This window comes from Mytilus trossulus, unplaced genomic scaffold, assembly GCF_036588685.1.
Source record: "Mytilus trossulus isolate FHL-02 unplaced genomic scaffold, PNRI_Mtr1.1.1.hap1 h1tg001319l__unscaffolded, whole genome shotgun sequence".
NCBI lineage: Eukaryota > Metazoa > Mollusca > Bivalvia > Mytilida > Mytilidae > Mytilus > Mytilus trossulus.
The window spans coordinates 2,124-20,665 of NW_026963765.1; the positions used below are offsets into that span (position 1 = coordinate 2,124).

At 38.5% G+C, this 18,542-nt stretch overlaps 2 protein-coding genes and 1 pseudogene across 2 annotated transcripts; all 3 read right to left on the bottom strand.

The window, feature by feature from the left end:
• Window positions 1–5,171: 5,171 nt before the first annotated feature.
• On the bottom strand, window positions 5,172–5,636 carry LOC134704239 (NADH-ubiquinone oxidoreductase chain 6-like). Its single transcript, XM_063563543.1, has one exon. The coding sequence runs from the start codon at window positions 5,634–5,636 to the stop codon at window positions 5,172–5,174; it is 465 nt and encodes a 154-aa protein (XP_063419613.1).
• A 7,520-nt stretch (window positions 5,637–13,156) lies between these two features.
• LOC134704242 (NADH-ubiquinone oxidoreductase chain 4-like) lies at window positions 13,157–14,465 on the bottom strand (annotated as a pseudogene).
• Window positions 14,466–16,626: 2,161 nt separating this feature from the next.
• On the bottom strand, window positions 16,627–18,159 carry LOC134704240 (cytochrome b-like). The gene is given in 1 exon segment (XM_063563544.1): window positions 16,627–18,159. A coding segment is annotated over 1 exon segment (1,308 nt). The 5' UTR covers window positions 17,936–18,159; the 3' UTR covers window position 16,627.
• Window positions 18,160–18,542: the final 383 nt, after the last annotated feature.

Here is an 18,542-nt window from a genome sequence, read left to right on the forward strand (position 1 = left end):
CTTACAACCACATTTCTCTGCTCGACTGGCTGACAGACATTAGCTGGGACTTCAGGCTCCACAACAGCTATTTGTTCTTCTAAAGGAACATAGCCACCCTCAGCATGGGGGCCCCCTTCCTCCTGATTATCAGGAACAACTTCAGCGACACCATTCACAACAGCATCTCCAACAGCTGAAATAGTTTCAGGTAATGGGAGCACCCTAACAGTGTCACCCCCTCCGCCCTGACATAAGTCCCCTCCTCCAACGTCTATTCTAAACACTCAGTTTTTATATGAAAAAAAACCATCTCACACACCCCTTAACAGTAAGCCTTTTTTTGCAGCAAACCCCTGCCTAAGCCACTCTCATACAGCCTCTCTAGTGCCCAACACATTCAACAATCTATCACTAAGCAACACACTCATTTACATAAAAAGAACCCTTTTTATAAGTTAATCAGCCTATTATACAATATTATTTATGTCATTACAGATCCGTCACAAAGTATTGCTTTAGCTAAAAACTCGCTCGCTTAAAAGAGACCTTAAAGCTATGCATAAGCTTTTGGGTTAACAAACCCAAAAACTTCAATTAAAATAAAGCTTCGCAGGGTCTTGTTGCTCTTCTTTTACACACAGGCCTCTTCGCTTTACCCTTATGCAAGAAGTACTAAAATTTATTTGCCCCACTTTACTTCAAGTAAGCTTTTTATGAGGCAATCGTGTGCATTTCTTTAGAAAGATAAATTCTAAAAACCTCAGTGAGATGAGCCTAAAACTAATTAACTCCTCTTAAATTGTTTATAAAGAAAAGCTTTAACTTTTTCTTTAGGAATCAAAGTCCTACGTACTATAATACTTCTTTATAACACCTCAGAGCAATAAACTACTTTTGAGCTTAGCTTCATCAAAGCAACTGGGCCATCCCCCCACGTACAACTAAGCTAGGAAGAATTTGTAGCTCTCAGTTATATTAACATTAGCAACTAAACACAACTTAAGAGACAGGCTATCTGGCTTGAGAATAAGAATCTTATACCCTAAGCAAATTACTGGGATTTTCAATTAACAGCTCAACATTCTAGCTTAATTTATTCACCCAGCGTACACTAATTTCATTAAAATTTTTGCCCAGAAGGCAAATATAGTAATTATTGCTATGTAACCATCCTATAACCAGCACATTTAACCAGCCTAACGCCACGTTTATTTACATAAAAAGGCCCTATACAATATTGTCTATAGCACTCAGATCTGTGACAGAACATTGCTTTGCTTAAAAACCTTTTATACGAAACTAACTCACTTAAAAGGGACCTCAGGACCAGACATAAACTTCATCACTTGTAGTCTTTGTAAGTTTATAACCCACCTAACCCCCTTTTAGGCGTGTTAATATTACATACTATTGTTAACACTTACTTTTTAAGACGCTCACAACCTTGTTTACAAGCTCACGCTTCTACGTTTCACAATTTATTTAGCTTCATTTTGTTGCTGCACACCACATTTTTGTCACCTCTATTTAACCTGCTTTCCTATTTCCTCCCCCTCCAGATCAGCCCCCCCAGGCATTAGTGTGTCATTTTGATTTTATTTTATTTTTGATTTACTTTTTTGCTTAGACTTTAAGTGACCCATGAATTACGCTTTGGGAACTTTCATATGACTTGATTTCTATTTATTTTTTGATTTTAAGATACAGATAGTCTAGTTTCAAACCCCAAAAAATCACATGAGCAACCAAAATTAGGGCAAACGAAAAAATTAACACCTTAGATCCATTTCTCCTGCAGTTTACAATTAACCACAGGAAGCAAATAGCTTTAGAATTTAGGTTTAAGTTTGTTTTTTTCTACCACTAATTAGGTTAAGTCTCACATGACTCTGAAAAATGCTTACTCACTGTAAAGGGTTCAAAACCTTATCTACAACAGGTTGTAAAGCATAATCTAAAACAAGTTTGGACAGGTATGGGCATTCGCAACTAGATTTTCAATAAAATACACAATGTCAAGTAAAATTAAGTTTTACTTTGACTTATAAGTTATCTTAACTAAGGGCTTTTTACATGCATCAGCAACAGGGTTTCCGTGTAAAAGGACAGGAGAACAGGCCTTGCGGTCACTGTACCGGCCGGTAACAGGAAATGCGGTACACTATAAAACCTCATTCTTAAGGGTTTCCACAGTGTTTGGTTTTTTTTTGTCTGTTACTAGCACAAATCCATTACACACCGCCTTTTTAGAACCCTTGTTTTATTCTTTAGGTGGGTGATTGCTGCTTTTTGGCTGCATTAATAGACTGTTTTATTTTTTACCTAATTTGCAACCCGTTTTAACCCTATTTTTTAATAAAATAGCAATACTAATTTTAACAAGAACCAACGACACGCCCTACCGCCACTAATTGGCCTTCAGCTTCATAAAAGGCAACCCTTTTTATAAACTAATCAGTTTATTGCGTAGCATTATTTAAGCAATGACAGAGCCAGGGCAAAGCGTTGCTTTAGCGAAAAAGTCCTTTCGTACAAAATTAGCTCATTTTTAAAAGAGGATAGAAACTGAACTAGCTCACGCCGTTCTGAACTCAGCTCATGTTAGATTTAAAGGGCGAACAGACCCACCATTAGAAGCTTCTACGCCTCTAGGATATCTAAAGCCAACATCGAGGTCGCAATCTTCCCCTCCAATACCATCTTTCGGGAGAAATTGCGCTGTTATCCCTAGAGTAGCTAGCCACACATATAAAGTTAGGAAATACGAGTTAGATTTATATAATAGTGAAAGACTTATTTTCACTGATCTCCCATCAAAATCGTATAAGAGCCAAAAACTCCAATTAAGATAAAGCTTCATAGGGTCTTGTCGTCCTTCTTTTACATAAAGGCCTCTTCACCTTAAAGTTAGTTTAAATTAAATTTTCAGACACAGCACCTTCTTCGTTAACCCTTTCATACCATCCTTCAATTGAAAGGCAAATTATCGCGCTACCTTAGGACGCTCACGTTAACGCCGCCGTTTACAACAAACATTACTCTAGTTGCACTGGGCAGGGACTACCTTTTACTTACATCAAAAGGAAATGTTTTTGTTAAACAGTCGAGAAGTTTAGTTTGCCGAATTCGTTTAAAAACTTTTATTTAGCCTTTAGTTTTTTAAGGTAAAACAAAATAGTAATACCAAATAAATAATATTTTTACTCGTTTTTATCATAGTCACTGGTCCTACAACCATAGGCTTATTTTAAAGTAAATGAATAACCCAATTAATCTTTTTTCCCCATCTGGTTTTAGTTAAAATACACTAATATCTAATAGCCAGTTTAAAGCCTATAGAAACCCAATTTTTTTTTAACATCAATTTTAGTATTTTTCAGCTTAACCCAAAAAATTTTACCCCTTAAATAGTTAAGGAAAATGCTTACACATCTTTTTAAGCCAACCAGATATCTAAAAGCGCGAATAGTATCTAGCCGCTATTCTTTAGTTTAATTAAATCTCTGCCACGATTTCTTAACTCAAAAAAATAACTCTCTTTTATTCGGGAAAATTAAATTCTTAAACTTGTCTTGAAAAACCCTTATGCAAAAGGTACTAAAATTTATTTATACTATTTTAATTCAAGTGCACTTTTCACAAAACAATTATGCACGTCTCTTTAAAAAGATAAATTATAAAAAGCCTCAGTAAGAGGAATCTAGAACTGACAATTCTAAGTTATATATTAACTACTTTTAACTTATTTATGAAGAAGAAGATTAACTTTTTCTTTAGGAATCAAAGCCCTACTTACTACAATTTTTCTTTATAACGCTTCGAAGTTCTAAGTGCCAAAAAACTACTTTTGAACTTTGCTTCATCAAAGCAACTGGATCATCCCCCACGTGGCACTAAGCTTAGGCCTAACTAGACTATGGAGAATTTGCAGTTCTCAGTTATATTAACATTAACTACTAAGCACAACTTAAGAGAAATACTATCTGACTTAAGAATGAAAATCTTATGTTTTCCCTAAACTACTTAAGCAAGCCAAAGCAAATTACTGCGATTTTGAATTAACAGCTCAACGTTTTAGCTTAAACTATTTGGCCAGCATACACTAATTTCATTAGAACTTTTGCTTGGAAGGCAAATATAATATTATTTACTATATATGCATATTATAGCCTAGCAGCAACTTCCGTTACTGCTACCTTGTTACGACTTTTCACAGGTTTCCCCGCGAGCGACGGGCGATTAGTACTCATCTGATTGTATTCAGGGTAATTTTATTTTTAACCCTTACTTACAAGTCCTTCTTCAAAGGCAAGTTTTCTTATCTTATTTGTCTACTTAGTTGAGCTACCTTTTAGTAGCTCAATCTTTGAATTATTGCTTAAGTTACATCTGTATCCCAGATTAACCTTGTCATAAGCTGCATGTCAATCTGAATTATTTTTGAAGTTGTGCTACATGGGCATATAGCCAATTCTAGTAGCTGCACCTAACTAAAAGTAACTTACCTTACCGAACTCAGCAAGTAAAATAAGAGTTAGCTTCAGTAATAACCAAAAATTTTACCCGGACACTCACCATATTAGAGTAAACAACCATACACACGCACTAATAAGACAAGGCTCAAATGTAGGTGGGTTATCCTTTAACACCCAGGATCCCCTGTTTTCTATCTCAGACACCGCCTATTTATTTCTCTTTGACAACCAAATGTTTAGTTAAGAGGAACTTTTGTTTTAAACTATGGATAACAGGGTATCTAATCCTGGTTTCACTTCATAGATTCGTTAGAAGCTCACTAAAACTTTAGGAATATAACCACAAAAAACCGTTAACATTACACTGCACCTATAGTTTTTTTATAGTTTTATAACACAACATTGACTCTAACCAATCCGCTTAAATTTATATTCGAACTGAATCTAACCGCGGCTGCTGGCATTCATCAATTGACCCCGAATTTGTCAAAAAGCTGGGTTAAAGTTTCCTTTATTAACCAATTTTCCCCACTGATGTTGAACTTGCACTTAATTTGTTCAAGCCCGCATTTAGAATCATGAGAAGCATTTTGCCCATAAATTTAGGGCCATAATCAAACCCTCCTACAGATTTGACACAAGGTACTAAAGTATCCATCTTCCTCATTTTCAATGAGACGCTTTAATTAAGCTACTGTATCTTCTATTTTAGGTTTATTTTACTCTTCGTAAAGGCACCATGGTTTTTATGCACAAATACGACACCACTAATATTACAAACAGTAACACACCAGCTATTAGGATATATAACCTTAACCCGCTTCTTTCAGCCATGAAACTTAGAAACAAAGACCCGCTAATTTCTCTGTACTCGTAATTCATAAGACCCATAAGGACCGCTCTGGCACAACACCTTCTGACGAGAACCATAAACTCTAGATTAAAACGATACACTTCATTGGGGTAGATCCTTAAAACATACAAGAACAGGACTATTACACCCCTAACGTAAGTTAGGAACAATAAGAACCCTAACAACCTTCTAACCTCCAGTGCAACCTCCACACATGCAATTATAGACCCCCTCAATAGCACTAGCCCTAAAGAAATAGGTTGCTTGGCAATTAAGACAATCGAAAACACAGCCATCAAAATTACACATATGACTATAACTCTCATTATATAAACATAATTAAGCTTACGCCCCCCGCTACCACCAGCCCTCATACTACCAGCTGGTAGGTAAAATAATTTTTCTGAACAATTTCATTCAAACAGCTGAGTTGACCTAGTCCCTTATGGGCACCTTGAGGGCCCAATAGCTCTAGTCAACCTTGATCCAGACTTTGAGCTACCATCCTGGACCCCTTAAAGAAGGCCATTTTTCTGGGGTGGGAGGTTAGCCTCTCTATGAGCCACATTCTCAAAAAGAATCTTAATAGTTTGGCTGACGACCAAGGCTTAGACCCTAATTTTCTAAGCACTCCTCATCACAAAATTAACCCTACAAAGGGAATAAGAAATACTCTGACTCTCTCATATTTCTCAAGAACTACTACAAACCCAAACCTCTCTATTTTCCTCCCTAATACCCCTCCTAAGATAATAGCCCCAATATACAGGCTAAGAAAAGGAGTTTGTATATTTAAGTGCTCATTAATCCGCAAACTTCTGCTATTAACGTAATTAGACCCAAGTATTACTCTAAATACAATCCGTGCCCTATAAAAAGAAGTGAAGATTAAACCTGTTAGCTCTAATAAATAGCACCCATAAGTTATTCTTCTGTCTATCATTCTTAGCTCAATTATTAGGTCTTTAGAGAAAAACCCTCTTATAAACGGGGCCCCTCTCAAGGACACAATTGCAACCGTTATTGCACCCATTCTTACCGGTAATCCTTGCCACAAGCTTCTTAACCCCCGGATATCTTGGATTCTTTGGTTTCTATGAATAACACCCCCTGCGCCTAGAAACAACAAAGCTTTAAATACCGCATGGGTTACTAAATGAAAAAAAGCTACAGACGGAAGAAGGATTGAAATCGAGAATATTATTAACCTTAACTGCCTCAAAGTCGAGAGTGCGATTACCTTTTTTAGGTCAAACGCAAACACAGCCCTTGACCCCGCTAATATTAGAGTAAATAGTCTTAAGACTATAAGTATTTGAGTCACAAAGGGATTAGCTCTGATAATATAAAAAGAGCGAAGAATCAAATAAACCCCAGCTGTCACCAATGTCGAAGAATGCACCAAAGAGGAGACCGGTGTGGGTGCCGCCATGGCAGCAGGTAGCCATGCGCAAAACGGCATTTGTGCGCTTTTAGTTATACCTGCAAGAACTACCACAAACCCTAAATTAACCCATGTCTGCACTGGGTGGTATATATAAATTAACCACCCCCCTTCTCTTAAAAAAATAGAAACTCTAAAAAGTACAAAAACATCCCCAATTCGATTAGTCAAAGCTGTCAACATAGCCGCAGATAACCTCTTATTGTTCTGGTAATAAGCCACTAATAGGAATGAGGTGAGCCCTAGCCCGTCTCAACCAATTAAAAGTATTACTAAATTAGGAACTAAGATTATAAACACTATAGACAGCACAAACAACCATACTAATCCCATAAACCGCTTGTAGTATGGCTCTCCAGCTATATACCACTTGCAGTAGGTTGCTACACTTCCTCTAATTACCAAAACCGTCCCAACAAAGACTATTCTTACGCTATCTAGTAGAACTCTGAAGCTAAATGAGAGACAATTACTCTCTCAAACAGTAACTTCCAATAAATAAGCTTTTCCAAAGGTCCTCCCTCTAAGAATAAATAAGTATCCAATCAGAATCAGTAAAAGTAACCCTAAGTTACTTTTTAATTGTATGATACTATTTTTACGAGCCATCTCTTAGTAACCTTGACATCAAATCGTCTCCGCATAGTCGCATCACCATAACCAGAAGGGCCAAGCAAATTCTGGCTTCGCAAACAGCTAAACATAGAATTAGTAAAATTAACCAAAACTGATTTATTAGAAACACATGGGTTACAAACAATAAGCCTAGTCTTATTATTTCAAGCCCTACAAATAAACACAAAAGGTGTTTGTTTATACGGAAGATTACAAAACAGCCTATACTTATTAAGAAAACTCCTAGGAATTTTATTCAAATCATAGCTTTAAAACACATAGTTTTCTACGACTTACAAGGCCGTCGCTTCAGCAAAGCTTTTAAAACTACCTACCTTCTATGATCCTCCGTATAGAGACACAATAAGACACAAAAAATATAACACTGAATACACGCGATTGCAACTTCAGCGGCTCCAAAAACACCTCCGCCCATTATTAACCCTTTAATACCCCCAACTCCTGTAAGCAGCCTTCTGCTATTTAACCAGCTAACTACTAACTCTCTCCTGCATATAGTTAGAATTACTTTACCAGCTCCCAGATTTAGTGTCAGACGTAAAACTAATGTTAAAGGGCGAAGTATGCCACTAATTAGCTCAACCACTACTATAAAAGGCACAAGGATTAACGGGCAACCTGTTGGAACGAGACTCATCAACCCCTGCTCAAATCTGCATAAAAGACTAGATAAAACTAAACAAGTTCAAATAGACAAAGCAAAGGAGAACCCGAACACAAACTGCCCTCTTACAGGGAAAAAGAATGGAAAGTTTCCAGACAGATTTAGTATCAGAATTATCATGAACAGACCCCTTATTACTAGAGGAAACCCAGATAGCTTTAGTCCCTTTCCGTTCAATCGAATCATCGAATAAGTAAAGGATAGCACCAAACTCCGAAAAGAGCTCGTACTTCTACCCTTAGTGTACACGTCTCTAAATAGCACGGTTATTGGCACTATAGAAGACAGCAACCATAACGGCATAGACAACCAAATTAAGTTATAGCTGTGAGCATCAAATCTAGAAAAAACATCTATTAACATGACTTTAAATTATTGATTACGCGATTTCTTATAAATATAAGTGATACACGTGTTATAAGGGTTAGTTCACACAAATGGCAATTGGCTATAAACATGCTTCCTTCCTGGATAAAGGTCTCGGGTACCTGCTCAGTCTATTTCACCACATAAACCCCCACTAAATACAACCCCTCGCTGGCTTACTAGAGCCTCTCATAGAAGGAACTTAAAATATATTAGAGACCCAAAAGACACAGCGGACCCATAAGAAGACACCCAATGTCAGTGAGCATAAATATCAGCGTAGTCTATATACCGTCGAGGCATTCCTCTTAGGCCTAAGAAATGCTGAGGAAAGAAGGTAGTATTTACCCCAAAAAATATTGCTATAAAATGGGCTTTCCTCCATTTCTTATTAAAGCATACTCCAACAAAATTTGGCAACCAATGGTTAAGACCACAGAACACCCCAAACACCGCCCCTATTCTTAGCACATAATGGAAATGAGCCACCACATAATATGTGTCGTGTAGAGACACATCCATAGAAGCCCTAGACAGTAAGACCCCTGTTAGCCCTCCCACGGTGAATAAAAACAGAAACCCAGTACTTCAGTAGGCGGCAGGCTTTATTTTGAATTTTCTTCCTGCTATAGTTGCCAGTCATCTGAATACTTTCACCCCTGTTGGAACAGCGATTACTATAGTTGCGGTAGAAAAATAGCCTCGAGTATCAACATTAAGACCTACGGTAAACATGTGGTGAGCCCACACCATACACCCTAACCCTCCAATTCCGATTATTGCGTATACTATCCCAATTAGACCAAAAACCGCTTCTTTTCCAGAGCAATGCATAATTACTTTTGATATCACACCAAAGGCAGGTAGAATAAGAATATACACTTCCGGATGCCCAAAAAATCAAAACAAATGTTGGAACAAAACGGGGTCCCCCCCTCCTGCGGGATCGAAAAAAGTTGTGTTAAAGTTTCGGTCAAACAAGATTATTGTGATGCCCCCTCCTAGAACCGGAATTGAAATAATTAAAAGAACTGCAGTAACTCTAATCCTTAAAACATAAAGCTCCGCTCGTTCTCCTTTCATTTCTAACACTGGCATATTTTTATTGGTCCTAGCAAAGTTAATAGCCCCCACTAGAGAGCTGAGCCCAGCTAGATGTAGTGACACAATAAGAACATCCATCCTAGGGCCCCTATGATAGGGGTACACAGATAAAGGGGGGTAAATAGTTCATCCAGCACCAACTCCTTTATCCGTTCTAAAGGACAGTATTAGTAAATATAGTGCATTAGGAGATAGTCAATAACTTAAGTTGTTTATTCGCGGGTAAATTATATCTTTACCTCCTACTAGCAGAGGAATCAACCAATTACCGAAAGCTCCAATTAAGATAGGTATCACAGCAAAAAAAATTATTATTAAGGCATGCGTTGTAACCACCACATTATAGAATCAATCTCTTTTTAAGAACACTGCTCCAGGATGCCCCAGTTGCATTCGGATCATTAACCTCAACCTTGCTCCAAACAACCCTCCTCAGACTCCGCTATACAGATAAAGGGTTCCAATATCTTTGTGATTTGTTGATCACAGCCATCGACGTCACCAGGACTCCACTTCTCCATAACCCCCTACTTCTTCCTTTTTTAGTATTTTTATCATTTTATTTATCCTTACTTAGAAGCCAATCATCTAGCCTTATTAGCCCTTAGAGCCGCACTAGATTTTAGCCTCTTAATATTTTTTTCCCTATACGCTATAGTAAGATATGCCTTTTCAAACCTTCTATTAGATCCTTGAGAACTTTCATTGGTCCCATACTTCCTTAAGAAGCACTCTCGACGTGAAAACCACAGGTACACACAATACACTTCCAACAGCAAAAGTAAGCCTCTTACAATCACCTCTCATCAAAATTCGTTTCGCATAAATGCCACTTCTAGTATTAACCTACTCATTCCAAAGACCCCTCACGATATTCGTGGTAGAGACCCCCAAACAAGATAAGAAGGAAACCCCTTGAGGACAAAATCCCTAACACTCTCTTACCGTAAAAGAACATGTAGGCAAAAGGTATTAACAGCACTACCTCTACATCAAACACGACGAACAAAACTGCTACTAGAAAGAATCGGATAGAAAAGGGCCTCCGAGCTCTTCCAATAGGCTCAAATCCACACTCATATGGACTGCACTTTTCTCGGTCTAGACCCCGCTTTTCCCTTAGTAGCATAAATAACCCCGTAAACAAAAAAGACACAATGCAGACAAACGCAACTCTTAACCCCATAACCATTCTTCTAGAAAACTTATGGAAGTGTCTTTAGCTCCCAAAGCCAATATTTTATTTTAAACTATATCTAGCTAAAAAAGGGTTGACACCACTAATAGCCCCACAACCTATCGTTCTTAAATTAAACTACTTTTTTATAAGGAAAAATGGTACAAGCCATTTATAACAAAGTTAGCAGCCCTATTATGTTAATTAACTTCCTCACTTAAGAATGAAAACCTAGGCTTAATAATTAGATGCAAACCAATCCTTTTTTTTAAAGTACCATTCTACAAAAAGGAGGTAACAACTACCTATAGTTATGTTTGAAACAAAATATTTTATTTTAAATTACCTTTTTATCATACTTTTGTGGTTTTACCCACTCTTTTTGAGCCGAAATCAAAACGCCCCTGGCCTAAAAGCAGTTTCTAAATAAATCTCACCAAGATCAATGCCCCCCCTGCTAGGTTAGCCCCGATCACTATCCTCCACATAATCTTGAATTCTGCTTTGTTTTTGTCTACTAACCTTTTTATTACTATCCTATAAAAAAAGTCAATGTAGAATTTTAGCCTGATTACTGAACCTATAATACAAGCCACGATTACAGCCCTTCCTCTCATTAGAAACACCAATACTTTCGCTAGAAAGCCAAGGAAAGGAGGCATCCCCATCAGTATCAGTAACCCTATACCCCTCGCGGCTCTACTAATCTGACCGCCCATTCTTGTTTTGTTTATTATTGAGCACCCATAAAAAAACAGCCCTACCGACAGCGAGTAAACTGCAAAATACCCTACAAAGACTACTCTTGACCATGTGAGCCCTAACAGCATTCATGATGTATGCACAAACGACGAGTACGCGCTTATTACTCGTACTGAATTCTGGTTAAGGCCCCCTACTGCCCCAATTCCAGCTATCAATACAATTACTACTCACAACCCCTTAGAGGGTATAATTATTGATAAAAAGACAAGGGGGGCGACTTTTTGCCAAGTTAATATTAACCCTCTTGCTAACCATCTGCTGTTCTTAATAATTGAAGGGACCCACGAATGTAGCGGGAAAACGCCAGATTTTAACACTGTACCCGCCCCCCTTATCACCAGCCCTCTCACTACGTGCTGCTCTATCAAGGTTACAAAACCCACTAGTATCAGAATTGACCCCGTTCTTTGTACCACAAAATATTTTACACAGGGCTCAGGACTATAGTGACCATCAGGGTTTATAATTACAAGAAATCCATACAGATTTAGCTCTAAACCGAGTCACACCCCTACTATCTCTTCTCTTCTAACCCTAAGAATTGTCCCGATCAATATTACCCCTAATCTCACTAATTTTATAGGTCTTACCACAAAGCTTACCATTTCAAGTAAAGGTTACTTATAACACTTGAAAATCATAGGTCTTCTGTCCTTAATTAGACTACTTTACTCAGACTAGTAAGCGCTTGGAATCGCTTTGGTACTTGATTTCAAATCAAAACTGTTTAACTAGTCTGTATGACTCCTATTTTTAACCTTTTAAATGGTCAGGAATCTTATATCAGGACGGAGCATGCTCTTCTTGAATGTACGCATACCACGAAGGCTTTGCGTCTGGGTACTTAAACGTATAGACGTCCCCGTCTCATATTTTGAACCACCACATGTATAACCATCCTCCAAACCACACATATACTAAACATCATAATGCTACCCATACCACATCTACGAAGTGTCAGTACCAAATGCAAGCCTCAAAACCAAAGTGCCGTTGACTGGAAAACTCCCCACGCCATAGTCGGACTAACCTCACCATTAGTCAAAGAGTCCCCACAACTACGTGCATTCCATGAAACCCAGTTAGTAAATAAAACACTCCCATACACCCTATCTGCAATAGTGTATGAGTTTCAGTAGTATTCTCGAAGTTGCACTAGGAAGAACACAGTCCCACATAAAATTGTTACCACTAGGCCAATAAATGGCCCAACATCATAATCCTTCAAACGCATTCTCTTATGGGCTTGAGTTACGAATAACCCCCTCCTAATTAAAAGACCTGTCTCGAACAGCCTTGTCGACGACGGGTTTGGCGTGCGGATCCCTGGAGGGGGTCATCGCATCCCTAGTTCACACGAGGGTCTTAAGGCATTATGGAAGAAAGTCCAAAAAAAAGAAAAGAAGAACATTACTTCAGACAGAATAAAAAGGGCAACTCCATCACGAAATCTCTTGATTACGAAGCGAGTATGAAACCCAATATCTCCCTCACGAATTAAGTCTCGCCATCATCTAAAAGTTCTCAATAGTATACACCCCAACCTCATTCCTATTAATAGAAATCTGGGAGTTCGATGCAGTCACAAAATTAACCCTACCGCTATTCCGTTTGCCGAGATAGCCACAAAAAAGGGCCACGGACTTGGACCTGGTACATAGTAACGAGAATAAGGATTACGATTCATTGTTTAGGGTATAAACATAAACATAAAGTTCAGCGGTATCCAATGAGCCGCCAGAACAAAAACATCACAAACTCTTCTCAAGTTTAAGGACTCCCTGTGTGACACCCCCTTCCCGTGACAACAACTTCCATATAGGTATAGTCTAAAACATGCCCTAATAAAGCTTATCAGACCCAGGATAAGCAGGAACACTCCACTTATTCACCCTCCCACGCCGAAAACGAGGATTTCCCCAAATAAGTTTAGACTAGGAGGGGCTGCTATGTTGCTTGATCTTAACAGGAAACACATTAAGACTAGACTTGGGCAGACTAACAAGCCCCCTTTATTTATTACTAGCAGACGCGAGTGCCTCATCTTATAGATAGCATTCACATACCTGAACAAACCTGATGAACACAACCCATGCCCGATCATAATAATAATGGCCCCCACTACCCCTAATACCGTGTTGCTAAGCACTCCTAATAGCACAAGCCTCATATGCGCTACAGAGGAATATGCTACCAAACATTTTAGGTCCACTTGCCGTACACACGCTAATCCTGCGTAGACACCTCCTGCCAAGTTCACCACTAGTAGCAGCACAAAAAAAACGCTTCTAAGCCTTATTTGTATAACTATTATAAATCGAAGCAGCCCGTACCCTCCTAATTTTAGTACCACCCCGGCCAATAGCATCGAACCGGCTACTGGGGCCTCTACGTGAGCCTTAGGTAGTCACAGGTGAAATGGATATATTGGTAGCTTGATAAGAAACCCTAGAATGTATAGCCATCACAATCTCATTCCCCTTTTTTTTACTAGCCTTACCACAGAACTTATCCTCCTCCTCAACCCTCTAATATAGAGTTCTCTTACCCCCCATAAGAAAAAAAGAGATCCGAACACCGTATAGATTACTATATACCCCCCTGCCTGTAAACGCTCTGGCTGATAGCCTCAGCCTACAATTAATAACAACAGAGGGGCTAGCACACTTTCAAAAAAAAAAAAAAAACAGAAAGAACCTCCTCACCCTGAATCTTATCACTAAAATTAGGCTGATTCTGATAATTATTAAATTAAATCTTGCTTTCCGGTGGATCTTAACCCTCCTTAGGTAGGAAAGAATTGCTACAAATAGAGTTAGTGTAACCATTAACCCTATTACAAAGTCTGTGGTGTACAACCCGTTCAACTCTACCCCCCCTATCGCGACTCTTGTGGCGCCCATACTTAGAATAGTTAGAACGCTTAACCCAATGACACTCATATTTAGGTTTTTTATAATAATCAATGCAATAAGTCTAATTGCCAACCTTTTAACCATAAGTAAGACAGACTTTATCTGACACATTCAGTGTAAATGAATTATACTAGTTTATATTATCTTACATACACCCTAACTAGAACTACTACACACACACTAGCCATAAGTATGACACATAGAAGAACAGTCCAACACAAACTCATTAACTTATCATAACGTAAACGAGGTAAAGAAGCACGAATAACCACAAAGAAGACCGCAAAAGCCATCATAAAGACCCCGATCAACGCTTCATTTCCCCCGAAAAATATCGCCGCCCTTATAACCCTTCTGAGAAGAATACTAGAGTACTCCGCAATAAATATAACTGCAAACCCCCCTCCGCTGTACTCCACGTTGTATCCTGACACTAATTCCGACTCTCCTTCCACAAAATCAAATGGCGCCCGATTAGTTTCAGCTAGCATACACAGCATTCAGACAACTATAACTACGCACAAAGGAAAAAAGAAAAAAAAGGACCTTTGTTGGAACACCCTAATTTCTTGAAACATAAACACACCCGAGCACAGCACCACACAAAAGAAGATAAATCCTATAGGGATCTCATAAGAAATTCTTTGCGCCATCGCACGAACTGCACCTAGCAAAGAGTATTTAGAGTTAGAAGCCCATCCGGATATTATTACCCCGTAAACCCTGACTCTAGTAATAACTATAAACAGAATCACCCCGAAAACATAAAACACTTCAGCCGACTTATACGGGTATAAAAGCCATCCAAGTAAACTGATAGTTAATATTAGTGCAGGAGCCAAAATGAAGGGCCCTACGTTAGCACGTGTAGGCACAATAAACTCTTTACATAACAACTTACCTGCGTCACTAAAAGGCTGCAAGATCCCTATATAACTCACCTTGGATGGACCCTTTCGGATTATAATGATAGCCAAAATTTTACGTTCCAACAAAGTATAGAAGCCCACAGCGAGAAGCACCCCTACAAAAGGGATAACACCAACAACCACGCCTACTCAGTCCACCAGTGCAGCCTTAGTCGACCCCAAGGGAGTAAAAGAGTCCGCTGACACTTGACAAAGGCTTAATAGGATAGAGGCTCCAAAGAAAACAGCTACTCTCCTTAGAGTCTTAAATAGACACTCGACACTAACCATAATGAGACTGGGCTTAGCTTTGTAATTCACACACAAACAAGAGTATATCTTATAAGACGAGCTTAAATCGTATGCATTAGGTCTGCCAGCTTGTGCCATGAAAGCAAGTATATATACTTATGAATTGATCCTAAATCAAACGCATTAGCTCTGCCAGCTCTCACAAAGATAAGAGCCACTACTCACGGCGCCTTAGGGGCATGAGCCCTATATCCTAATATTAGACCACCTTATCACTAAAAGCTACTTGCCCATTGTACAAGTTCATTAAATTAAAAGTTTAACGCTTCTTAAAAGCTTTAGCTTATTTTTTATTTTAGTTAAGAGCTTCCAACCATATGACAAAATATTTCTCAGGAATAAACTCAATCACAATCGGTATAAATCTATGGTTAACCCCGCAAATTTCAGAACACTGCCCGTAAATAATTCTACACTGGGAAGCTTTTATAGGAAGCCGATTAATTCGACCTGGGATGGCATCTACTTTAATTAGTAACTTAGGGAGTGCAAACGAATGGAGCACATCAGACCTTCTTACAAAAGCAGTTATTTGCACATCTGCTGGAGCCACCATCCGGTTATCAACATCCAACAAACGATACCCTCCTTTTCTAAATGTCTCCTGCTGGTCTTCTATGTAAGAATCAATTGTATAACACGAAATTCTTTCAGCGCTTTCTCTAGAGCTTGGAGTGTCTAAATTGCGACAAAATTCGTAAGATCAGTACCATTGTTTCCCAATCGCCTTAAAATTTCACCGGGGCCGTTTTACTTCTTCTATATAATATAGGTTAATTATAGAAGGAAACCACAACCCTACTAACATCAACATTGGCACAATAGTCCATCAAAATTCTAATCGTTGACGGTTCAAGAAATGGCGATAAGAAAATTTAGTAAGAAGGATTACGCATCCTATATATATAACAAAGACCAACACAGCCACTGCTACTATCATCACAAAACCATGGTACCGGAACAGGTCTTTCCCTAGTTCCCCATGGACAATATCACCAAAATATCGACTCCCGTAAAAAGACATATTTATATTTTTCTACACTTATTAGCCCACTCACGTGCGCTACTTTCGCGATTTACTAATTTTAATAACTTGAAATAAGCTAAAAACTTAAACCATTTCAGGTCTACAGGACGACTCCTACAGAATTTAGGGTATTCAAGCAGCTTGTCCCACACCCACAAAGAAAGAGGGTTTAATAACAACCTAGAGAAATAAATGACTGAAAGACACTGCCCCAAAATGATATAAGGCTCCCGCACTGGGCGAGCACCAATCCATGTTAACCTAATAAACCTACCAACCAACACTCAAAACACTACTTGATTAAACGGGTAAAAACATAAACTTCGATACTTACCTCTGTGAAGACTAGGAATTAGGTATAATACTACAATCGACAAAAACATAACATATACCCCCCCCGCTTTATGAGGAATTGAACGAAGGATTGCATAAGCAAACATAAAATACCACTCAGGCTGAACATGGATTGGCGTTTTTATAGGATTAGCAGGCCAATAGTTTAAATGATTCCCTAACAGCTCAGGATCCACACACACTAAATATATAAAAAAGAACCTAAAGCAAACATAACCAAAAAGATCTTTAATAGTATAGAAGGGGTGGAAGGGCACACACATAGTACCTCTTTCAATACCCAAAGGGTTATTACTCCCTTTCTCATGTAAAAAAAACAGGTGTAAAAAAACAACCGCCACTATCACAAACGGTAAGAGAAAGTGTAAAGTATAAAACCGCTTTAGAGTTGCATTACACACGGTCCAACCCCCTCATACATAGCGGAGCATACTCTCTCCTACTACGGGGATCACTCTAAGTATATTAGTAATAACAGTAGCCCCCCAATATGACATTTGCCCCCAAGGCAAAGTGTAACCGAGGAAAGCCTCCGCCATAGTTAACAAAAACAAATGCACCCCAAAATACCACACTGTCTTATCTAAATAAGACCCATAATACAGCCCACGAGCAATGTGCGCATAAATACAGATAAAAAACATAGAGGACCCATTTGCATGAATATTACGCAACATTCATCCTTTTTCCACATTACGCATAATATGTACTACAGAATCGAATGCCATGTCTTCATGAGCAGTATAATGAGTTGACAATAAAAGACCCCTTAGAAGTTGGATAATTAGGCACAAGCCTAGTATAGAGCCAAACCTTCACCAAGCGTTTAAGTTTACAGGACAAGGCAAATCATAGAACCTGTCATTCATAATCTTCACCAACTTATTAGTACTTCGTCACGGACCAACCCTCTTAGGCGTGTTAATATTATTCACAGTATTGTTACCAACCATCTCATAAGAAAGGCCTACACCTTGTTTATGAGTTTACAGCTCACCACCTCTTCCTCGGCCACCTCATGAATTTTTGTTATATATACAGGCACAAACCCCCCGCACACCGCATTTTTTTATGAGTACACATAAGCTTGGACCCCCCTTTTTACACCTCTGAAGACACCCAAAGTGTTAAGTGTCCAACTTTGTTTTTGCTCCATTTTTACTTTATTTTTAATTAGACTTAAAGCGACCAACAACTTACGCTTCAAAAATTTTTTTATTTTTAAGATACACGCCTCGTTTTCGAACCGAAAACCACATGAGCAACCAGAGCTGGGGTAAATGAGGAAATAAACGTCTCAAATCCCCATTATCCTACAGCTTACAATTAGCTATAGAGCCCAAGTAACTTAGAATTTAAGGGTCAAATTCACCACTTTCTCTGCCAATAATTAGGTTGAATCTCATGTGGTCCTGAAGAATGCTTACTCCCCGCAAAGGCTTTGTAGCCTTTCAAGCATACACTAAAACCAAGTTAATTAGGTGTAAGGAGACCCGTATTGACCAGTTTTTAAATAGACCATAACAGCCTAACAATAAACGAATTAACTGTAATTTTGCT